Source organism: Gracilinanus agilis, chromosome 5 (assembly GCF_016433145.1).
Source record: "Gracilinanus agilis isolate LMUSP501 chromosome 5, AgileGrace, whole genome shotgun sequence".
In the NCBI taxonomy this organism is placed as follows: domain Eukaryota; kingdom Metazoa; phylum Chordata; class Mammalia; order Didelphimorphia; family Didelphidae; genus Gracilinanus; species Gracilinanus agilis.
Window position 1 is genome coordinate 111,740,934 of NC_058134.1, and position 25,480 is coordinate 111,766,413.

The 25,480-nt window shown below is 34.8% G+C and overlaps 2 protein-coding genes across 3 annotated transcripts in view; one reads left to right on the forward strand and one right to left on the reverse strand.

Moving 5' to 3' along the window:
• Positions 1 to 9,948, forward strand: part of SVOPL (SVOP like) — a 75,683-nt gene extending 65,735 nt beyond the window's left edge. Inside the window, exon 15 of the mRNA XM_044677643.1 lies at positions 9,089 to 9,948. Coding sequence (XP_044533578.1) covers positions 9,089 to 9,100 — 12 coding nt within the window. The 3' untranslated portion in view covers positions 9,101 to 9,948. The remainder of the gene's footprint in view (positions 1 to 9,088) is intronic.
• Positions 9,949 to 15,125: 5,177 nt separating this feature from the next.
• Positions 15,126 to 25,480, reverse strand: part of TRIM24 (tripartite motif containing 24) — a 136,676-nt gene continuing 126,321 nt past the window's right edge. For both annotated transcript variants that reach the window (XM_044679674.1, XM_044679673.1), the window contains exons 16-19: positions 22,325 to 22,457; positions 19,206 to 19,280; positions 17,179 to 17,328; positions 15,126 to 15,963 (exon numbers count right to left, since the gene is read on the reverse strand). In XM_044679674.1, coding sequence (XP_044535609.1) covers positions 15,754 to 15,963; positions 17,179 to 17,328; positions 19,206 to 19,280; positions 22,325 to 22,457 — 568 coding nt within the window. In that variant the 3' untranslated portion in view covers positions 15,126 to 15,753. The remainder of the gene's footprint in view (positions 15,964 to 17,178; positions 17,329 to 19,205; positions 19,281 to 22,324; positions 22,458 to 25,480) is intronic.

Consider the following 25,480-nt stretch of genomic DNA (forward strand, 5'->3'; position numbering starts at 1 on the left):
GAAAATTGCTTATTCATATGCTTTGACCATTTATCATTTACCATTAGGAATGGTCCTAATGTATCTCAGGAGACTGTACAAGGAAAAATTGCTGCAAATAAATTTTCTAACTTCCCATCTCTCCTCTAATTTTACCTGCATTGGTTTGTCTGCACAAAAACTTAATATGAATTGACCAAAATGTCCATTTTGCCTTCTATCTGATATTTGTTTCTGAAGTCTTCCCCTATCCATGAATCTGAAAGGCAATTTCTTCTACTCTCTAATTTGTTCATAATGCCACCCTCTTAAGTCTAAATCTCATACAGATTTTGACATTTACAAAACTAGGCACTTCTATATGTGACCTTATGTATTTTGTGGACACAATTATTCCACCAAACAAGCTCTCAAATTCTTACCCAATACTAAATCGTTTCAATGATTAGTTTTTTAGTATAGTTTTGTTTTTTAACCCTTACCTTCCGTCTTGGAGTCAATACTGTGTATTGGCTCCAAGGCATAAGAGTGGTAAGCGTAGGCAATGGGAGTCAAGTGACTTGCCCAGGGTCACACAGCTGGGAAGTATCTGAGGCCAGATTTGAACTTAGGACCTCCTGTCTCTAGGCCTGGCTCTCAATCCACTGAGCTACCCAGCTGCCCCCTGTAGTATAGTTTTGAGATCTGATACTACTGCACTTTTGTCTTTCACATTGTTTTTCATTAACTCCTTTGATATTTTTGATTTTTTGTCCCTTCAGAAAAATTTTGTTTTTTTCTAGCTCTATAAAATGATCCTTTGGTTGTTTCAGTGATATGACAAAATAAGTAATTTAATTAGTATTGTCATTTTTATACTTGCTTTACTGTATATTCCTTAAATTACTTAAATCTGACTTTACTAAGTACTTTTGCAATTATTTATCTATTCCCTGTGTCTTGATAGAATTCCTTAAGTTTTGTGCTATTTGTATTTTGCATGGAATTTCTGTCTCTCATGCATTTTGTTGGTAATGCATATGCTGATTTTTAAAAATCCTGCAACTGTTGAAGTTGCTAAATGTTTCAGTTAGTTTTTAGATGACTTTTTTTTAGGGTTTTCTAAGTAAACTATCGTATCTGACAAGATAATTGTTTCTTTCTCGGCTTATTCTTTCGATTTCTTTTTCTTATTGCTATAACTAGGGTTTCTAGTACAATACTGAATAGGAATGGTGATAACGGACATCCTTATTTCACCTCTGATTTTATCACAGGAGACTTCTAGCTTATCTCCATTAAATACTTGTTCTTGGTTCTTAAGATTCTGATGTCAAGTAAAGCTCCATTTATTCCTATGCTTTTTTTTTTAAAGTGGGATTTATTGTCAAAAGCCTTTTCAGCCACGTATTGAAATAATGATTTTTATAGTTTTGTTATTAATATAGCTAACCTTACTTGTTTTCCTCATATTTTGCCAGCTCTGCATTTCTGGTATAAATCCAGTTTGGTTATAGGCCATAATTTTTGTGATATATTGCTGTTATTTTGCTATTTTTGTATAAATATGTATTACAGAAATTGGTTTATAGTTTTTGTATTCTTCAGCTTAGGTATCAAAGTCTTATTTTTGTGACATGGAATTTTTTAGGATTCCTTCTTTACCTGTCTTTCCAGTTTACATAGTATTAGAAATGTTCTTTAAATGGCAGAATATTCTTGTAAAACCACCTGGTCTCATGTCCCCCTGCCCCTTCTCTCTAGGTGGCTCATTCATTATCCCTATGTATGTAAGTGTTATTTTAAGGTATCCTTTTCCCTGTTCTGTTAATCTGGGAAATGTACATTTTTTGTAAATATTCATCTTCTGTTTCAATGATAAGTTCTATTAGCATATATAGCAATTATCACTTAAATTAGGTAGATGGTTAGATCTTTATGGAAAGCATTTTTTATGTAATGTGAATTTACTCTTGGGTATGGGAGACAGAGGGAAGAGAGGGGGCTAGTACATAGGTCAAGGCCACATTGGGGCCAGGAAAAGAGAAGAGCAGAAGGGGATACACAGGGACTGTGTGGGGCCAGACATGGGAAGAGAGGAGACAAGAGATGACAGACTACCTGTGGGTAGCAGAGACAGACAAAAGATAAGATTCCTTTTTTGGTGATAGAGGTTTCAAGACAAGCTCCTCATCTAGCACCGGCAGTCTCTTGATGCCTTTCTTTTGCTTTCATTTGGAGGTTTTGGGGGGTTGGGGGGGAGAGTGGGAAGGTTGTGCAAAATGCAAAAGGCAGAAGTGGAGAGAATTCAGTACATGTCTACAGTAAGGTGTTAATGTGAATCTTTCATAATTCTTTATGTAAAGTTTAACTTGCATAATGTGAATTATATAAACCAGAACTATCTCTTAGTTGGGTGAAATACTCCTAATTTCTCTTATTCTTCATTGGTTATGAATTTACCTTTTTTCATTCTTGATACCGCTAGTTTGGTTTTCTTTGAATCAGTTTAGCTAATGAATTTTTTTGAAGTGCCTAGTTTTCAAAATTATATGTAGACACATTTTGGGTTGTTTTTTTTTTTTTTTGCTTCCCATTTTGATCATTTAAAAATTTTTCCTGGAGTTTCATTTTGGTGTTTCATTGTTACTTTTTATTTAGTTGGGTTTTCTTTCTTATTTCTTTTTTAAGTTGCAAGCTCATTTTGTTAAATCCGATCATTCTTTTATTGATGAGAGCATTTGGAGACATACATGTTTCACATAAGTACTATTTTGGTAGCATTTCAAAATTCCATCATTGTTTTGTTGCTGATATTTAATGGAACTGTTGTTTTTATGATTTATTCTTTGACTCTACAAATTAAGTAAAAGGAGAGAGAGAGCACTAACAAGTAACAAGGGAGTTGAGTTGTATCTTAAGACAAGATATCTGAGGCAGAGATATAGCATGTATTCAGGGATTGTCTGTATTAAATTCTTTTAGGATCCTCAATTTCCAATTAATTGGACCTCTGCTTTAGAACTCATTTACTGAGACTTAACCTCTGTTTATCTTAATCCACTGGAGAAGAAAATTACACATCAGTTCAGTTTCTTTGCCAAGAAAACCTCAAATGTGTCTCATTTATGCTGAATTACAAGCTCCTCTTTGGTTTGAAACTATTGCTTTTATTACTCTACTGTAGGCTATCTGTATTTGATCCTGCTTAAGTATATACAGATAGACAATTCCACTTCACCATGTCTATGTGCAGATTTCTCTTCCTTCTTTCAAACAGGAACTGGGTAATGGGTGACAGTGCATAGTACCCTTTCTTGTACCTTTAGGTAGTTCAGTAATTTCTGAGGACCTTGTCCTACCTTGATGCTTAAGTCCCTGGATGTTGTAATATTCTATGGCTTGCTAATGACCAGGCCTCTATGTCTCTACAACAATGTGGGCTGGAAAAAAATACTATGACTTTTTCTTGGATTTCCCTGTTATAATTTGGTCTAGTACTTTTTTAGATCTTTGTGGAGGTTTGGTAGGAGAGCTTGGTTGTATTTCCTGTATGTCTACCATCTAGAATATGCCTGGTGAGATTTCTTTTTATCTAAGACTCAAAATCTATTGTGGTAGGTATTCTTTCCAGCTTTACTGGAAATTGCAAATTCTTCACTCCTGGTTCTCCTGCTTGACATTCTATTTCCCTGACCATTGATGCCCCATTCCCAACATATGGGTGAATCTTGCAGATCTGTTCCAACTCTTGTAGGATCAGTTCATCTCTATAGGGATGACTTTCAAATAAGCAAAGCACCGTGCTTAATACTTTTTTAAAAAAATTAATTCATAATACTTAGGAAATCTGTTTCTGTTCTTTAGCCCCTCATTGGTCTTTTGGATATTTATAGCTGGATAGACCACAGATATCTTTCTTTTCTAAAAAATAAGTTATAATTGTCTTTTTCACATCACCCTAATTTAGATATTCTTTCATGAATCATCCTATATAATAAATATTTATAAAGACAAAAATAAAGAGGAAAAATATCAGCCTCACTGATAAATACAATGAGAAAGACTGAATAAACCACAATGTTCAACGCTTGTGGACCTTTGCAAAGAGATTGGATGGGACACTTTTGACAGCTCTTTTAGAACTTTTAAAACTGATTATTATTATTATATACTTACCTTCCATCTTAGAATCAATGGTAGGTTCTATGGCAGAACAGGAGTAAGGGCTAAGAAACGAGGGTTAAGTGACTTGACCCCAAGGTCACATAGCTGGAAAGTGAGGCTAAATTTGAAACAGGACCAGGCCTGCTTCTTTATCCATAGAGTCACCTTGCTGCCTCTGAACTTTTAATTTCTAAAAACTTTTGATTTGTAAGTGTGTTTTTTCTCTACATTGTGGCAGTTACTGTGTGGACAGTTTTCTAGACTCAATTCATAGCTCTTTCTATACTTCTCGGTATTCATGACATTCATCATTTTTTTTGGTACAGCAATATTACCCACAATTTGTTTAGCCATTCCCTAGAGACATTTTAAAACTCAGTCAGCCTGTCAAAGCACAAGTATTTATTAAATGCTCACTACAGGGCTAGGCACTACAATAATCACTGGTGATAAAAAGATGAAAAATTTTCTCTGCTTTTCAAGGAGCTACCATTCTTATTGGGTTGAAAACATGTAAAAAATTACATATATCCAAGATATATAAGGGGTGGATAATATGCAGGCTAAATAGGAAATAATGTTAAAGACAGAACCATAACAAAACATCTTTTCTTCAAAACCCACACCTCCTCTCTAATTACCTGTTTTTGTTGTAGACACCATCATCTTTCTGTCATGCAGGTTTCCAACCTCAGTCATCCACAACTCTTCTGACTTGGCCCTAACATCCAATGAGTGGCCAAGCCTTGTTGTTTTCCCCTTCACATCTCTCATCCTCATCGTCTTTCTAGCTACACAACAACCACTTTCAGACCTTTCATCTCACACAAGGTCTGTTGAAATAGGCAAAGTAATGTTCCTGCCTCATCTATCCTTCCTCCAATCTATCCTCTGACACAGTTAAAGAACTTTTGAAAGGCATTTCAGTTGAATGATAAGCTTAGGAGCTAGAATGGGAAGGGCTGAGGAAAGGAATTGGAAGAAATGAATATAGACCACTTTTTCTAGGAGTCTGGTCATCAGAGAGGAGAGATCTGAACAATAGTTGGAGGGGAAGGCACAGCCTGGAATATTTTTAGGTACCATTCAAAGAACCAGAAGGTAGAGGTTAAATCAGTGATTCCCAAACTAGGTGCTACCACCCCCTGATGGGTGCTGCAGTGATCTAGGGAGGGTGGTGATGGTCACAGGTGCATTTATCTTTCCTATTAATTGCTATTAAAATTAAAAAAAATTAATTTCCAGGGGGCCAAGTAATATTTTTTTTCTGGAAAGGGGGCAGTAGGCCAAAAAAGTTTGGGAACCACTGGGTTAAATATTAAGAGAGAGATGATGGCAAGGGGCTATTGGTTGAAAAAGGTCAAGTCCAAAGTACAAAATGAGAGGTTGACTTTGGAGATGGATCACCTTTCTTTAAATAAAAAACTATTAAGGTAGTAGTAAATGAGGAATGACATTAAAGGGTTTTGAGGTGTTTTAAAGGTTTCTATTTTCTCAGTCAAGTATTGAGGTAAAGTTCTCAGTTGAGAGGGTAGAAGAGGAAGTGGTATGAGAGGTTTGAAATAAAAGATAAGATTTGGAATACCCTCTACATAGATACTGAGGATCAGAGAGTAGTAAAATAGTCTTGCTTGCAGGGAAGTCCCACTGAGAATAGTTAATAAACACAGAGGATCCTGTCCGCTTGGTTGTATGATTTCTTCCAGGTCCATTTTGTGACACATGAGTTGAGCAGAAGAGGAAGGTAGAAGGAATAATCCTGGGTTGGATTTCAGTTGTCAATGGGGAAGGGATTTCAGAGTAGATGACAGGGCAGAGGTGTATAAGAAATTGGAATGAGAAAGGATACTGTGGAATGGAGGTTGTAGTGAGGACAAACAGGTATAGGAGGGATTACGTATTGAGAAAGATGGAAGAGCAGGTTATGACCTGATAAAATTATTTCAGAATGTGGTCACTTTGAAGGTAGAATTCTGAAAGTAGCTCTACCATGTATCATTGCATAGCACTTAAAAAATCCTTACTAGATTCTACAATGCACTAGATGTTGCTCACATTCGCCTCATGGATAATAAGATGTGTGCTAATGATATAACAGCTAAGATAGGAAACTGACTGAACCACAGAACAAAGAGTCTTTTATAGTGAGTGCAAAATTCAATATTTTTCAAGATATTCTTCTAAGCATTCTAGCCATGTATCCTTGGTTCTAATTAATGTTAGCATTTTTATTAATAATTTGGATGAAGGAATGGATGCTACTCTTGTCCCATTTGCAAATGTCCCAAAGATGGAAGGGGGGTTGGGGGAAAGATCTTAGTGGGTTAGAACATTGTAGGCAGAACTGTAAAATTAACTTAAATTACAAAGCCAGTTTAAAAACCAAAAACAAAAACTTCCCAAGACCAAGATATGGAGAAGTTGCCTAGCCAGTAATTCATCTGAAGATGATTTGGGGATTTAAATGGGCTAAGAGCTCACTGAGTCATTGATCATAAAGATTTTGGTAGGTCACACATCAACAGTTTTAAAATGTAATCTTTTCTGCATTTTATTGTATTTTTACTTTATTAAATATTTATTAAAACCAAAGCAGAAGAGTGTAAGGGCTAGGCACTTGGGGTTAAGTGTCTTATCCAGGGTCAAAGAGCTAGAAAATATCTGAGGTCATATTTGCACCTAGAACCTCCTGTCTCCAGGTCTGGCTCTCTATCAACAGAACCAACTAACTGCCCCCTCATTACCATTTTTTAAAAAATCCTTATCTTCTGTCTTGATTCTGTCTTGATTCTAAGGCAGAAGAGCGGTAACGGCTAGGCAATGGAGGTCAAGTGACTTGCCCAGGGTCACAGAACTAGGAAGTGTCTTAGGTCAAATTTGAACCCAGGACCTCCCGTCTCTAGGCTTGGTTCTCAACCCACTGAGCCACCCAACTGCCCCACCCTCCCCCCCATTACATTTTAATTTGGTTTAGGCAACATGTGATGTAGAATGCATGTAGGCCTCTATCTTAGGCTATATTAATAATAGCATATGACCAACCATAAGAGAACATAAGACTCCCAAAGTGGCTGTTCGTAACTTATGAAAAGTAATTTGACTTTATAGAACAAAAGCCATCTTTTAAAGCTTTTCATCCAAAAAGATGTCTCATGTGCATATGTCCACATCATTCAAGAAAGGTTAAAAGGAGATAAGCTTATTCTATGACCATTTGATTAATATCAAGTGAAGCATAAAACAAGATGTGCTTATTAGCCAAAGTGTTCCATAATGCAATAGGAGAGATCCAGAAGCAAAGTCTAAATTTTAGAGGTAGAATCTCCTAGTTGTTTCTAGGAAACCAAGCAAATAGCCTTTTAGAGCAGTGATTCCCAAAGTGGGTGCTATTGCCCCCTGGCGGGTGCTGCAGTTATCCAGGGGGGTGGTAGGCCAAAAAAGTTTGGGAACCACTGTTTTAGAGGCTGAGATCCAACAGATGCACCTATAATCCCCACAATCATTTAATAGTTTAGTCTAAAAGGGAAAAATCAAGCAAGTAAAGAATGCCTATTATCCAAACTATCCTACATAGTAGGATCCAGTCCTTAGCACAGTATGTGACAAAAAAGTAATTACTTAATAAAACTTGTGGTTATGAGATGAACAACTTATCCAACCATGAATATGAACCTTGGACATCAGAGATGGATAAGTTGGAAGCAGAAACGAACCAGAGGAAATTGGTGGGATGGTACCTTTGTAAAAGATCTTTTTAGTGACTCTAAGCTTCCTTTGAAATAGCAAAGTTTCATCCTTCCAACACTGATAATTTCTGGCTGTAATGGAACTTTATAGTCTTTGAAGTAGTAAAGTTGAGTATTGCCCTGAGAGGGAGAACCATAAGATGGGCACAAACAGTTTGGAAGATATTACAAACACTGAAAATGCAGGAGCAGCTTAAATAATATCAACCAAAAATGACTAAGAGAGACAGGAAGTTACACAGCAAGAGAATTAACCAATAGATAATTCTCAATCTTCTTGGCATCCTCAACAAAGGATTCTAGCCTGTTGTGTGGATCTGGAGGCCAATTTGTAAGTGGACATGAACATGAAAAATAATTGCACAGCTATAATGTTGGTGTACAATCTGCATCCTTGGAGGGAATAATTATAAGAGATTACATATTAGAATAGTGGAGTTTCCAGAACAGGAAAAATGTCTTGCCAAACTTTGCCCTGGGAAGAGTACATCTCTAATATTGTATTTACCGTTGGATGCCATATAAGGGCATTTTGCAAATATAATGTTCAAAATGGGAAAACCAGATGAAAAGCTGAAATTACAACATATGGGATTTGGTTGAAGGACCTGAGGATATTTAGCCTGTGCTTATTTAATGTTCATTCCAACTCTGGTACTGTGGAAACTCTCCACACAGGTACTGTACTTTCCAGGAAAGGAGAGCAACATTATTCTTGAGATAATATTGTCCATTCCTTTAAAATAATTAACATTTTTTTTCTAGTAGCAAATCCTGCAACAGTACTTGCACCATTCCAATATACCTGAACATATTACTGATTCTGAGAAGAGACTAGGTTAATATTTGAAGTCCAAACATTATTTGAGAATTACCAAATGGAGTCACACCTTTTTCATTATCTCAATGAGGTTAAAATGGGGTTCTTTCCCACCTGTCTAGGATTGGAGTTGAATCTTGAAGTAGTTCCTAGAAAACCAAGCAAAAAGCTAAAGTCAAGATTTGTTCTTCTGCATTAGTTTAAGAACAACTAACTTTGGGGATGGCGTTGCACCATAATGTGTTCTAGTTATCAGGTTCTTAATCTTGTACAAAGTGATAAAAAGAATATACCACAGTGGTAGATTAAATCAATGTCCAATGTTTGGCATCTAGTAGAGATGCCATATTCTGATTTATCAAATTTACCTTTTTTTTTTTTTTTTTTTTTTTTACAGCAAGCAAAATGAAGACATGCAAATGATGACCAAATGGAGAAGTATATTTTATTCTTCACAAACATGTTCTTGAGGTAGTTTTGTTTTACCCTCTCCCTATTCCTACAATTTATTTTGAATTCACTTCTGGAAAATGCTGTGTCACTAAGGAACAATTCTTTATGGATTTGAGAGGTAGCTTGCCTTACTGGGACACTTCTTCCCAAGATTCAATAAATATTTGTTACATTGTCCAAAAAGTCTCTTCTTATCCTAGCAGGTGTCAGAACCAAAAAGCTCCAGAGATATTTGTTGCCTCTTTGGACTTCTACAAGTTTCATTCCATGCCTTGTGTGAATGAGGTGCCCAATAAATGCATGAGTGAGTCTTAGGAAAAAAAGGACTTCAGATTGTACTTTATGCCTGGGAAAGGTTGTATACGCATTTTTTTTGTGAGTAATCTTGACCCTGGAGGAAGTAATTTTACTTTGCTGATTTTAATTTTCTTATCTTTCAGATGAGGTATTTGGATTAGATGACATCAAGTTACTTTCATGCTGAATGTCATCAATATACACACAAATTTGGGAATTATACATCATGACTTTAAAGTCTGGATTTCTTCTGATGTTTTATTTTATCCAAATCATTAGAAAACCCATTGGAGTCATATTTATACTGTTACCAACTGGAAACTAAATGGTAATGAGGGAAAAGCATTATCTCTAGAGGCAGAAGAACTGAATACAATCCTGGGTTCTGTCACTTAATTTTCAAGCTCTCTGAGTCTTATTTTCCTTATCTATAAAATGAAGATGTTAGAAGGTTATGTAGAAGGACAGAGAGGTGGAGGTGGCTCAGTGGATAAAGCCAGGCCTAGAAGGAAGATCCTAGGTTCAAATCTGGCTTCCGACACTTCCTAGCTGTGTGGTCCTGGGCAAGTCACTTAACCCCTAATTGAAACCAATACACAGTTTGATTCAAAGATGGATGATAAGGGTTTTTTTTTTTTTAAAGTTGTATATTCCAACTCTAAAGCTATGGTTTTATGAATCAAAATAATTTCTTTAAATCGAATTTCCATTTTATTAGTCATTTTTGCTTTCAGTGAGAAAAACAGTACAATATGATGCTAAGGTCAATGGATTTTGAAAACCAGGGTCCTGGGTTCTATTACCATGTACTAAATAAAGGAGTTTGTCACATTTTCTCTGATCTTTAGGCTTTAAAACTATAAGATGATACCTGCAGTGTCTATTTCACAGGACTGTGAATGAGGCTCACATGAGATAAGGAATCTGAAAATTATATACACAATAAAATAGTACATAAATGTATAAAATTATTAACTAGTAAAAGAAATATTTTAAAAATACAATTTGTCTTGCTTCCAACATTGGGTATAAAAAATGAATTTTAAAAATATAAGAATCTTCTTAGGATTTCTTGAAATGAAGAACAAAAGGTTTCTTCATTATTAGAAACTTTCCTGATTTATGTTCTAGAATCCTGATTAATAACTCCATGCTTCCCAACCCCAAGTTTATGCCACAAAACAAACTACATTTAATTTTTGACAAATGAGCACTGGACTTTGCTATGCTTACAGTCTAAGAATTTTTTAAAAATCTGTATAGGCATATTCTTGTAATATTTACCTATTTTTTAAAAAGTTTCTTTTTTTAGTTGCCTCCAAGGATCTTCAGAAGGGTTAAACAAAAGATTTATGCCTAATAGTAAGTCTATAAAAGCTCTGAATGAAATGCCAAATGTACTGTGACTAAAAATAACATAAAATACTTTAAAGTTGTTTTTATTTCATAAAAGGTTTTAAACAAGCAGCTTCTCAATATATAACTTTTTAATATCTTTGGTGTTTTGTCCCAAAGTCTTCATGTAATTTTAAGCTTACGTTCAAAAGTATGAATGCTACAAAAGTTACATGAACAAATCTGAAAGGCTAATTACTTAAAATTAAAACATAAAAATACTGATAAAATTCAACATAACCATCTGTTGCTCTAGTTGATTATTGATCTTTATATAAATTTTCATTACCTGCTGCTCAATGACTGAAAGGAGTACATTTGTAGTCCTAGTCTTAAGATCATTCAGATAATTAACTTTGTGTGAATCCACAAGAAAATAGTCTAATAGAGCTAGATCATATGACCAAGGTGGCCAAGTGAGAGGACTACCTTTAAAACTGACCCACAGGTCTGAAATGGTTACATACACAATGCCTAGAGGTACCATTTCTTATTAAAATTAATTTTAAAATCACAAAACTAAGTGTAAAAGAAATTTCAACAAACATTCAAATGGCAAGATATAAGTTTGTAGCATTTATACTTCTGAAAGTATTAAAAGCTTAAAATTAAACTAAGACTTTTGGCTGATCCTGTATATGGCAGTTAAATCTTGATTAGAGTACTCTACACATTCATTTAGTAAAGTGGTCTTTTACATTTTAATTTAACTAAAAATGCTGCTTAGAATTTTAGAAGTTAAATCTTCATGATTAAAGATATCTAATTCCTGTCATTTAAATGTATTACAAAGACCAGAAGAGCCTCTCAAAATGCCATGTTGAACTAATTTTGCAGTAGTAAATATATTTTAAAGTACTTTTGAGTTGAAATATTCACATTATGAACATTCATTCAAGTTTATTTTATTAAAATCAAAGCACCACAGTCTGCCAAAAACAAAACATTCCATACATAACAGTAACAAAGACTACTGCATCAGATGTCCTTCACAATAAAGTGATTCCTCCATGAAGAAAGAAATCTGTAATCTGATTGGCTAGCATTATTCAGGAACAAGATCCACCAGTATGTGAATTATGGCCCATTAATTTCACACCCAGTGTTATAAAGATGAAAGCTAGGTGCAATCAGTTTGTAAAAAGACATTAAATATAAATTTACACAACGTTATAAAATGTTTAAAAAATATTTACATGGCTATTTTAAAGGGGTTAAATTTTAAGTAGGAATTGGGTGGTTGAACTCATGGTGATGCTTGTAATTCAAACAGCCAATCAGATCACTCTATTTCTCTCATTTATAATGAATGCAGGACACATACAGGAAATGAATAAACCTTCAATTTCAACCAATAACCTTTTGATCACATGCAGCAACTTATTTTTTCTGAATTCATATTAATTGGTAGACTAGGCCCTAGAAAAAGAAAGACCCTTCCCCTACTTTCCTGTCCCACTAGCTTCATCATGTAACTTTTTTGGCTTGAAAGTTCAAGCTGTCTTATAGCCTAAAACTCTGAAATGCAAAATTCATTATCAGAATAACTAGTACTCAAGCTTTTGACTGTGAGAACAACCTCATACTGTTTTGAAAGTATTCATAGGTTACAATACTTCTGTTGTACAACCACCACAGTCATTAGGTTAAAAGAGGGTACCATTACTAAAGCAAGGGGAGAAGCCTATTAAGTTTGTTTCTTGGCATTTAGTTAGTTAAGTCTATAAACTAGCAACCCTTGCTCCCTTCAGAATGATCTAAAGGATGGTCTAATTCCCAATTAATCAATGAAAAGAAATAAATAGAATGTAATCCAATTTTTAAAGATTATTTCATTACCAAATACTGAAGTAGTTTAAATTCAGTAATATAAGTTACTGTAATTTAAAGTTCTGCTGCATTATGAAAATTCTGAAAATAGCTTGTGAATACTAGACCAAATGGTCTTATCAGTAAGTCACTGCTTTGTATACCTGGCTTCCCCTGCTACAAAGTTGTACAGCCCAACCCTATAAGGGAAGGGTTGTTGGTGTGTGTGTGTGTGTGAGAGAATGTGTGTGAATGTGTGATCCTAGCCCCTCTGTAGTACTTGGGGTTCATGAGGTTGGGCCAGCCTATTTTTACTGTCTTCCAGAACTTTGAGACTAAGGATAAGGTAGCATAAAGTTTATAAACAGGGCTACTGAGTTCTGAGACTTGCATCTCTGACTCCTGCAACTAAATCCAAAGAGAAACTTCGCTGGGTTTCCAAGACAGAAGTAGAAGCTGGAGTTCACAAGTTTAGGTCAGGGAAGCCTGAGTCACAATGAACACTTTTTACAGCCCTTTCTTCATCCTAGGGATGTGGCAAGACTAGGGCCCTCTTAATGTCCTCTTCCAAAAGGGTCCAAGAACATTATGACTAGGATACAGCCAGGCACCAGGGGGACTTGTTAATAAGGTAGCAGGCAATACGAGGTAATTTAAGGACTGTATCACTATAACTTTGTAACCCGAGTCTCAAGCACATAGCAGGTGCTTGTATGCTTAATTGAATTAAGATATGTAGGGCATTTAGAAATGCTACAGAAATTGCAGAGATGATCTCACACAATGATACTGAAACAACCTATGTTCCAGGTGGCTTTATATGAAATATACTCAGAGGCAGTGTGATATAATGGAAAGACTCTGGATCAGAAGACCCAGTTTTAAGTTGCTGTTTGAACATTTACTAGCCACATAACCTTGGACAAATTAATTAACCTCTTTCAGCTTCAGTTTCATCATCTGTAAAATTGGAGTAATAACACTTAGACTACCTACTATTTTGAGGAAAGCACTTTAACCATAGGAACATGAGCTCTCTCTCTCTCTCTCTCTCTTTCTCTCAAATGCTTAAATATAGCAGAGGTAAAGCAGGTAACCTGACAGTTTGCACTGAAAAAAAAAATGATATGGCACTGAATACCACAGTAAGAGGTATGTATGTACATGCTTACAGGAATTCTGGCTCAGTTTTATTTGGAAAATTACATTCTCCCCCTGCTCAAGCTTCATATCCCTTTGGTTGCCCTCCTTATAGCAGTCTAGCTATGTTGCTCTATTCCAACCCAAGGGATGAGTAGGGAAGGTCTATGGGTACAAGTTGTGACAAGAATAGTAGCCCAACAGACAAAACACTTACAAAACAGGTCAATAGTTTTTGTGCTAATAATGCCATTTCATTCCTAGACTGAGACTGCTGAAAAAAAGTCAACTATAAATGATAGCTTTTCTCAATTTGTCCACAAAATATACTCAAAACCATGATAGACACCTCATAATAGTTGCTTTCTTAAGTCTATGATCCAGGTTTAAGACCTCTAAAAGGTCCTACATAAATTGACATGGAAAGGAGTATTAATATTTTAGGAGCAAGAACTATCTCTGTATAGAGGAAACAGGAAATGAAGCTATTGCTTATGGTTAATTTACTCTTTATGTCATCCTCAGCTGCACCTTAAGACCCAACTAATTAGCTTCAGAATATCATCAAATAGGATGTTTTTATAGTGCCTGTGCCAGGTTTTTATCCTTGACAGGTGGCATAAGCTATAAGAATTCTTCTAAATAAGTTCAGCTGTGTGTTATATTACCACCTCAACAAAAGAAAATTTCACTCAAATTCTATTAGCATTGAAAAAAACAACTTCATCAGATATATTAGAAAATTACAGCTAGGCTATTTTATTCCTTCTTTTCTAATCTACATTTTTTTTCCTTTAATTATTTGCCTCAACCTCAAAAACAATGAACAAATAGGAAGAGAAAAATCTGGGCAGCCTTAAGCCTGGCCCAATGCAAAACCAGGAGGGAGAACTTTTTGTTTTTTTCAGGCCTGATGGAAAATGAAATCTAATCAAAGTTCAACCACAAAGAAGTGTTTAAGATGACATTATTGAGATCTGACAGTATTAAAACCAAGGTAGGGAACAGCAAACGCTCCAGAGAACATCTAAGAAAAATTCCATAAAATATTTTTACTCCAAAACACAGTTTCATTCTAAACAACACGAGACAGTGATAACCACAGAAACTACGTATTCTTTTTTTTTTTAAGTTCATTAATGCCCAAAAGTGTATGGTGAAGCAACTTCACATCACATACAGTGCAAATGACTGTATTTCAAAGAATTCAATCGAAAGCCATGTGGGTAATGAATGAGGGCTTTTATCAAGAGTAAAAAACAAGTCACACCTGCACTTCCTTTGTCAGAGGCAATAATAAAAGACTCTAATTCCAGAAATGAATGGCTAGTGGCCTAAACACACCTGATACATAAAAACATCTTCACAGACAAGCCAAAAAATAGATCCAAGCATTTGTTTTCCTGATTTTTCTTTAATACACTCTCCATATTACATGACAGACCATCAGGTACTTCCTTAGTAGCATCTACCTACACTTCAATCGCACCAATCATTATCCTAGGACATTTAATAGTATCATCTTCGTGGCATACTGTTAAGTACAGTAGAATAAATTTATAATAGCCAGCCACGTGCCTTTGGTAAGAATAATGGGTAGTGGTATCACATTTTCTGAAAATGGATAAATTCACACGTTGAAACCACATTTAAGTTTTCAACATTAAGTCTAAATAAAGCCTTTCTCCCTTCTTTAAAATAGTCATGCAGCTACCCTTTCAGATGCTGTTTTGTAATTTCTGAGAAGGGGAAGGTCTGTCTCGATCTTCAATGATGCTTTTTTCCTTTCCTTAATGGGGGTAGGGTGTGTGTGTGTGAGAGAGAAATGGGATATTAAGGAAATCAACATCTATTACACATCCACAAACCTAAAAGTCAGAGTGGTCATGGACTTTTCCTTGTAATTATGTTAATGACTAATAAAAAGGCTTAAAAAAAAGTTCAAACCAGTCCTTGCTACTGTGCCACTTATTTAAACAGTTGGCGGTCATCAATGCTTTTGAGACGCTTTTTCCGTGGCTGTACAAAGTCATCGTCTGAATCATCACTAAATATGGTATCCTCTGTTTCATTCTTGAATTCCTGCTTTGGAAATTTTTTCTCGGGATAAAGGTTTTTCAGAAGGTCTTCAAAATAGCTTTCAAGTTTTATACCAGCACTTGCTACTTCAGAATCAGGCTATTGGAGGAAATGAAAAATATCATCAAAGTCAATATAAAGGGAAACATAAATTCACTAGAACCGTATCTGTTTTCTTTATACAAAAGTTTGAACAGACTTGAGTAAAGTATGTATGAAAGAATACCAATTACTGTTCTGGTCACTGTATACCAAGAAAGATACAGTTGACTTAGGGAGAAAAGTTCAGAAAACTATATTTAAAAGTATGTAAAGTACTTAGAAAAACTTAAAGGACTACAGCTGGATACAGGTATCCAATTCAAAAAACAAGTGCTTACGATGTGTGAGTCTCTATTTGTAACTGTCACAAGGTTGGATTGAATGGTTTTTCTGAGAACTCATAAAATGTCAATTAGGAATCTCTTTAATCTAAAACCAAGGGGATATATTTGAACACACACACATATATATATATATATAAAACTTAAAAACAAAACAAAACCCCCCCCAAAATGTGGCTCAAGCGAACATTAGGAAAATTGGTCTCTGATACTCCAATAATAGAACTAGCAAGCACCCCTTGAAGTGAAGTAGGTAATTTCAAAACACAAATAAGAATACTATACTGCTGAGTAGTAAAATATGCAAGTTATCACTAATGAAAGGCAATTAAGTTTCAAAACTGGGGGCAGCTGGGTAGCTCAGTGGATGGAGAGTCAGGCCTAGAGACGGGAGGTCCTAGTTTCAAATCTGGCCTCAGACACTTCCCAGCTGTGTGACCCTAGGCAAGTCACCTGACCCCCATTGCCCACCCTTACCACTCTTCCACCTAGGAGCCAATACACAGAAGTTAAGGGTTTTAAAAAAAAAGATAAAAAAAAGTTTAAAAACTTTGAGAAAAATATCTAAATCATGAATGACCCAACCAAAGAATAAGCTATTCCTCAAAAAACTCTTGATATCTCAATATTATTGGTATTCTATGGGGTTATAATCAGAAAAAATAGTAGGATGTTATTTTAAAAATAACTATCTAGGTTTGTGTAATGTCAAAATTATTTTCCAAATGTAAATGTGATTTGCATTTTACTATAAATTATACAGATAAGTCTCTTTCTCAAGGTAGAAACTTGTTTTCGAACCTACTCTTGATTAATCTGAACTTTTGTAGATTTATACCAAAATGATTATATGTTTGTCTCTGAGATGTAAAACATTTGTTAGTTTTTAAAAATTAGGAATATCTCTATGACAGTTATTTCCCTATCTCACCTCATTAAATTCAGCACAATTTTCAAAAATCAGTCGGAAATCAGCCACAAAATCTTCAGGCTTTGTATATATTGGAGAATCCACTTGGAGTTTCTTCTTGATGGTAGACAAGTCCATAGGCTTTTTAATTATTTTGTAGTAATCAGGCACCTTTGAAAATAAATCATGTATCATTCTTTGGAATACTTTGTCACAAGAGAGATAATAGATTTGTCTGATTCTAGAATAGAGATGAAATAGATGCTACTGGCCAACTGTTCCCTGTAGCTTTCATTAATGTAGTGATTTATAAATAGCATACATAATTAACAGTAATCAAAAAGAGAAACTGGAAGAATTTTAGAATAAATTATAGCAGGTCTCAGATTCACTGATTAGGAAGTTAAGATGGGAAAAAAGGAGAAGTCCCAGAAAAATAAAGTAATTAAAGTTTATGTTGGTAACTCAAAAGCCATCATATACCAATCTTCTGCCACCTTTGGGTATACCTTTCTTCCCCACCCATCCTTCAGTGGGTACACACAAATATTCATGTAAATAAGTTTGGAAATGTGTCACAACCTCCTACCAAGAATGACATATTTTAAGCCTTAGCACAAATGAGCAAATCAGAAATTTTATCAAGGTTTATCTGAGGGTAAAGGGATCGTCCCAACATCCTGAAATGACTTAAGTGTTGTTTAATCGTTTTTCACATACACACACACACACACACACATCTATATCTTCATGACCCCATTTGGGGTTTTCTTGGCAAAGATACTGGAGTGATTTGTGATTTCTTTCTTGAGAATGTTTTACAAATGAGGAAACTGAGGCAAAGAGGCTTAAGTGACTTGTCCAGATTTCCCACATCTAAATAAGTATCTGAGGCTGGATTTGAAGTAAAATCTTTTTGATTCCATGCCCACTTCTCCATTCACTGTGCCACCTAGCTGCCCAAGGACTATAGTAGGGATATCAAAAATGTAACTCCATAAAGCAAACCTCACTAACCTCTAATGATTTGTGGCAAATGTTTTTCTACCATATTAAATTTATTTGTTATATCTATTAGGTAGCAAACTAGATAACAGGATCATAGTTTAAGAATTTGTAGAGACCTGAGAAATCAAATTCAGCCTAATAGTTAAATAACCTGCTAAGGATTACACAGGTTATAAAGCTGGGATTGGAATGCAAGTCTCCTTACTCCAAAAATCCAGCATTCTTTCTATGGTATCTATGGTTAATCAAGCCCTGTTTTTGTTTTTGTAGATTTTGCTAGGTAATTAATTAATTACTTGAAATGGTAATGTGTAATTCAAATCTACACTGTTCAAAGTTATAATAATATAAAATTGGCAGCTTTCCCAACCCAACTGAAAGATACAGTGTGAATTCAAATTTTGTGAATTTAGGAGATTCTTTATTTGCACTAATAGGGATCTAGCTGTATTATATAATTTTACAGAACAAAGCTTATCATATAATACAGCTGCCAAACTCACACACACAGCAAAATATAGATTATAATGTAATTGTAAACTATTTAACAAAAAGAAAAAACTGCAAACCATCATTATCTACAAGTATTTTATTAAGTCATTTTGTACCAACAGGAATCAATTTGAGTTTGACACCACAGCCATGATTATGCTGTTACTCGTATGAGTCTATCACTTTAACAAACTGTGTCTTATTTAGAAGATGAACAACAACAAAGTTTCCCCAACCCTCTTAAAAGAGCAACACTAAACTTGTTATAAAGTGTTACAGAAAGTGAAAGTACAAGGAGAAATGAGAATGCAGATTCATTTATGGAAAGTGTTACCAACAATACAGAAATTTCGAGTCAGTTTATTAAGTTCTTTAGGCTGAAAATATTAACTTGAGTACTAAGCCTTAATCTTCATAAGTATTATGTGCAAATACTAAACCAAAAATCTAGAAAACAACATACTGACAAATAGAAAGTTTCCTCCCAGTCTACAATGGACAAATCATATTTCTTTATTACAAAAACTAAAAATGGCATTAATACTTACTGTAGAAGGAACAGGATCTTGAAAAGCCAAGCTCATTTCATGGCAGTAAAGGAACAAAAGTAGTCGTTCACACTTCTGAACAAAAAATTAAATCATAATAAAACAGGGCTTCATAAATGCAAATGTATATGTAACAGTCATTCATTCAGTCAACAAGCACACACTATATGCTAGGCACTGTGCCAAGTGCTGGGGATAAAAAGGGAGACAAAGAATAGTAACAGATCAAGATGCTCACAGACTAACTGGAGAGATAATATGAAAGCTGCTATATACAAACAAAATATACGCAGGATAAATTGGAGTTAGTCAACAGAGGTAAGAAACTAATATTATGAGAGACTGAAAAAAGCTTACACTGTTCATAAAAGAGTAGAGAGAAATGCTAGGTACTCCAATGAATAATTTTGTAAACATAAATTATGATCAGGAAAATAGCAATGAAATATAAGTGACTAATAAGTCTGTTATTATCTGCTTAAAGAAATGGAGAAGTGTCTGCCATAGATTATAAAACTAGTATGGTACCATATAGTGGTGATGAAAACTTTGGACCATTTGCTGGAAGCACATCAGAAACAGTTGAATTTTTCTATCAGCTTTGCATGAAATTTAGTTTTCTAGTTATGAAGCTAAATCAATAAAGAGAACTGCTATTTTGGACAAGATTCTGACCAAATAAGGAAGAAATGGTTTTAAGAAATTTTAGAAGCAAGGGCAGCAAGGTGGTTCAGTGGATTGAGAGGCAGGTGTAGAGATGGGAGGTCCTGGGTTCAAATGTGACTGCAGATACTTCCCAGCTGTGTGACTACAGGCAAGTCACTTAAATACCATTGCCTAGTCCTTACAGAGGTAAAGGTTTAAAGGGGTGGGGGAAGTGGGGATTATAAAACCTTTAGAGATACTCATAATGCCATCTTAGAATCTGTAATAGGTAGGGAATATTAGGTGTAATCTGACATACATCTTAAGGCTTTAGGAAAGCAAATAACAAAGTGTTTATATGGAATAAGTAGGATTTATGGAAAACTAACCTAGCATTAAAAGGGTGAGAGTTTCTTAGGAACAAAATTCTAGTAACATAGCAGCAAATGATTCCAATGAGGTTGAAAAAGCATGTTTTAGGAAATCAGTATGGCTATAATAAGAAACTCAAGAGTTAAAAAGATAGTAATGGAATTAGGGGTGGTAACAGAGAGCAGTGGTGGTGAGGAGTTCCTCTTAAAATATTGTTAGGAGGGTTAAATTCCAAGATGAATTAGAAAATGGGTTAAGTGCCTAAGACAAAAACAAAAAGGTTCCCCATTATCATCTCACTCCAATCCCCTGGAACTAGCCATATTATCATGAACCTGTATTGTGGTTACCTGAGGACCAGTCTATGTGAATATTAAGCAGACCAAAAAAATCAGAATGTATATGGGGAATTTTAGAAATTGTAATTATTTATTAATTAAATGATATATAATGGGGAAACATAATTGCCTGCACTTTGACAACAAAAAAAATACATAAAAGAGAATCGGAAAAGTACACCTCAAAAGCAGTTAAGTGAAAAACAAGGGATTTTATAGTGAACTACAACCTCAATTACATGGGTGATGTGGTAACCAAGAAATCTAATGTAATATTAGGCTACATTAATAGAAGCAATGTGTACATAACAATGAAGAGGTGTTTTTCTCATTCTCCACCCTAATGAGACCACTCCTGGCACATTGTGCTCAATTCTGGGTGCTACATTTTTAAAAGAGACATTGATAAGCATTAATATAACCAGAATTGAGTGAGGGTGGCTGAAATAATAATGAATAAGGAAGGAAATGGAAGTGTTTTACACTAGGGAAAGACTTAACATTCAATTATTTTCCTTGACTCCTACCTAAGAGCAAAACCTAGATGAATGGGTGAAAGTTAAGAAAAGGCAAGTTTGGGTTAAGGAGAAGATAATACCCAACAATTAGAGCTCTTAAAAAAAAAAAAAAAGGAATGGGTTGAGAACTTCCATGGCATAACTAGGGGATCTTGAAACAGAGATGGGAATTCTATTTGTCAGAATTTCTTATGCTGGGGACTAGAGAACAAAGAGGAGTAATACATTTTCCTAGGTTTCATATATGAAGAAATAATGTTGGTAGTGTGTACATAATATTTTGAAAACTGCAATGTGAAAAGGAAAACAAAAATGAAAGTTATATGCTTTTCTAAAAAAAAAATAAGCTGCATATAAAAGTCTTAAGCCTGCAAGTAGTTGCAGGTCTATTATTTTCTGGGAACATATTTAGACTTGGAAACGTATCTGAAACTTGGAAAAGACCAAGAAAAGACTCTTCCTGTCAAAAAACAAAAACATCCTAGAAAGTAAGAACCAGTAAGTTTAAATGAATAAATGTCATTACAAAAAATCAAGTGTAGAGAAAAGAAACTGAATAATAATTGCTATAGACTTTTGGGTCCAAGTTCTGTCAAACTGTCTATGACAGACAAGAAAATGATTTGAGTATACAATAGGTACTCTAACACTAAAAACTTTCCTTGATTATTGCATAAGTACACTAATACAATTTGGAAGAGAGTTTGCACCTTATATCTATAAAATCTAAAGATGTCTTAGGATCCTTAGATTTTTTATTGTTCCCTGGCCCACAAACAATAACTGACCCAACTTTGTTTCTCACATGCTGCCTTTTCATCTAATATACTAGTGATATAGAAGGTGATATTATTCTTCTCCAGGAAATAACCCAATAGGTTCATAACTCATAACTAAAGGTGACCGTAGAGTTCACTGTATTTATAATAATATGTAATTTATTACTATTGTTATTTTAAATATAAAGTTCCAAATAACTGAAATAAAAATATGCCAATTAATTTTTAGGAAACTTTCAAAAGGCTTTGCTTAAGTTAATTTTTACCATAGGGTCCTGAGTGATATTCTTATTGGAAAGCATTTTCAATTTTATTTTAAAAGCAAATTCATTACCAAATACAATTTTAATTTATAGAGAAAAAAATTACAGTTTACTTTTTCAGAAAATGTTTCTTCACTAACATGAAGGCAAACCTACAATGAGAGGTAGAATCAAAGGCTAGTCAATCATATTAAAGAAACGTACCCTTTGATCTATTGGTGTTAGTCTCCCATGTCCTTCAGATTTTCGTTTTTCTGAGCCATAACTGGGATCATCGCAATCATATTCAACTTCTGGTTTAGACAAGTCTCGACAAAAAGTACAAATCCATTCTCCACTAAAAGAAAGGAAAATGATACCTCTTGAATTTCTAATACAATCCTAGATTTTAGAATTATATTCACCTTATTATAAAATTTTTAAAAGCATTTCTTTCCCTCTTTATTATGAAATATTAAGAATACTAATCAGGAGTGAAAATAACTTTTTTTCCCCCTCAACAAGAGTAAAGAAATAGATTTACATTAAGTATTTATTCATGAAATGTCTTTTTTTTTTTTTTTTTACTATACATACACAGCAGTGGAAGAGATGATCTCTTTTAGTGTTAACACTGTTATCAAGTATAAGATCATTACCCTCCTTGGGCTTTACAATTGAATTGAGATAAGAATAACATGAAAAAAGTTAAGAGTAAAAGTCAGGGCAGTGTATTATTAATACAAAAAAGTCAAATGCTAATTCAAAAGAGGAGTTCTTTTCTATCTAAATCCTAATTAGATTTAGTCATGGTGGATTAAAATCAAGGGCTATCTTCACCAAATCCATACCATGTACAATGTGATAAAGAAGTCATGAGGCTATTATAGGGAAGGGAAAAGTATGAGCTTAAAGTCAGAAATATGGATGGTAACTGAAGAACAGTGAAGGAGTGAACCAGATCAAAGCATAAGATTCATATTCTCCCAAAATCAGGTAAGTACTGATTTCTGTATGAAATATTGCTAGGTACTGGAGATACAAGATAAAAATTGAAACATTTCTGCCTCTGAAGCTTATGCTTTGCTGGAGTAATACAACATGCTTACAAATAAGCTAATTTGAGGAGGGAGAGACCACTACTGTGTAGAGTTGGGTAGAAGAACAGAAGGGATAGGAAAAGAATAAATCAGAAAAAGCCTTAAGTAAGGGTTAAGGTGAGTTGAAGGAAGCCACTGATTGTGAGAGAGGTGAAGGAATGAGTCCCAGTCTAGGACAGATATCAGCCTACACAAATGCACAGTTTTGAAGTCCTTTATGGCTTGCAGATAGGACAATAGATTGTGGAAGACTTTAAATGCCAGTCCAAAGAATTTGTATTCATCCCAGATAAAATAAGAAGTTAGTTAAGATTTTTAAATGGGGTAGTGACATGGTCAGAGACATGCTTTAAGCATATCAAACTATATATAGAAGACAGATTGGAGAAGTATTGTCTGAAATAAAGGAGATTAATAAGAAGTCAACTGTAAGAATCTAAATGAGAGAAAGTGTCAGTAGAGTAAAGGGGATAAATAGGAGAGCTGTAATAGATATATAACTGAATAATTTTGTGAAAAAGACAAAAGAGGTGAAGTAGAATATGATAATGAGATGAAATCTACCTTACCCATTCTTAAATCTAATCACCAAAAATATAAACAACTCCACTTAATTCACAAGTTGGGAGGTCTGTGACCCATGAGTAATGAGTGCCGAATCAGAATTTACTGATTGCCCCCTAGGCAGTCCTAAGAAAAGTGTCTGTTGTGATAGGACATGTAAACTAAGAGGAAAGCACAAGAAGTGATGCAAAAGAAGCCCCTTTAAAAGAAAGTGACAACTTCCTGTAGCACTTCTTGTTTGTGACTTGGACCCGGAAGAGTGCTGGACCTGGGACCCTGAGACCTTGGTGAGACTGTTCTTAAATCTTTCCTTTAGAACTACATGTGGTGAGTGTAAAGACTAAATCTTCTTGGACTTCTATAAAAAGAAACCGCTCTTTTGAAAGAGACTCTGTGACTAAAACTTTTGCTTTATTCGGCTCCAGGGCCATCCAGCCCTCTAGCCCTGGCTCAAGGCTGAGCCTTCCCCCAAATGAGGACTAATTATATCTGCCTGGGTTAAACCAGGAGGCTGGAGCAAATTACTTAGTGTGTTAGATTACTTATCCAGTCCTATTCTCTCTCTGATTTTCTCATTTTCTTTTCCTCTTCTCATTTGTAAATAAACTTCCATGAAAGTCATTTTGACTTGAGGTTATTCTTTAATTGGGGATTGACGATTATTTAATTCCCTGGTGACCAAACCTTTTAATATCCAACCAAAAACCCCTTTGCCCCTTACAAGAACTAGCCTATAAAAAGACTTCATGGTTAAATTTAGGATTATTATTGATATAATTAAAGACTTAGTTGACATTGGGAAGTCACCAGAAGGCTTTGAACAGTTCGTTTTGCTGATGATAAAGAGGATGAAAACAATCAATCAATCAGAAGGCCACTGCAGGGGTGGTGGGAGTGGTGGTGGTGGTAATGGGGATCAGGGCCTGAACCAGGGTAGATAGTTTTCCTATCCCAGATATTGATATAAGGACTAAGTGATGGTGGTTAAATGACTTGCCCAGGGTCACACAGCTAGAAGTATCTGAGGCCGGATTTGAACCCAGGACCTCCTATCTCTAGGCCTGGCCCTCAAACCAAGGAGTCACCTAGCTAGCACCCAGCCCGACCCCCATATTCTATTTAACTGCCAATGTCTCTCTTATCCGTGTCCCATTCACTCTACTCAAATGGCTATCACTAAAATTTAGACTCGTATAACCTCTTGTATATTGCACAATGGCATCTCTTCCAAAATTTTCCCTTTGCCAATTCATCCTGTACCCAGTTAAAAAAGTGCATTTTTATGGAATGCAGGTTTGACCAAGTAAAAGTAATCACCAACTAAAATGGTTCCTTATTGGTAAAGAATCTAAATTAAAATTTTAGTTCCTCTGTTTAGACTTTAAAACCCTTGACAACCAAGCCTCAATCTGAATTTCTAGGATCCCTTTCCTATTCTCTATAGACAGGTGATCTTATTATTCCTCATATATAACACAATATCTCTCTCCATACCTTTACATGAAATTTACTCCCTTTCTTACCACTACCCTTTGAAAATTTAAAAATTATGTTCAAAATCATCTTTTGTATGAAGCTTTTTCAGACTCATTCTCCACTAAGTTTATCTTGTATTTATTTGGGGTACATATATTTATTTTGAATATACTTATTTATGGAAATACTATCTTCCCTGATAGAATGTAAGGGCTCCCTGAGAGCAAGGATTATTTCATAT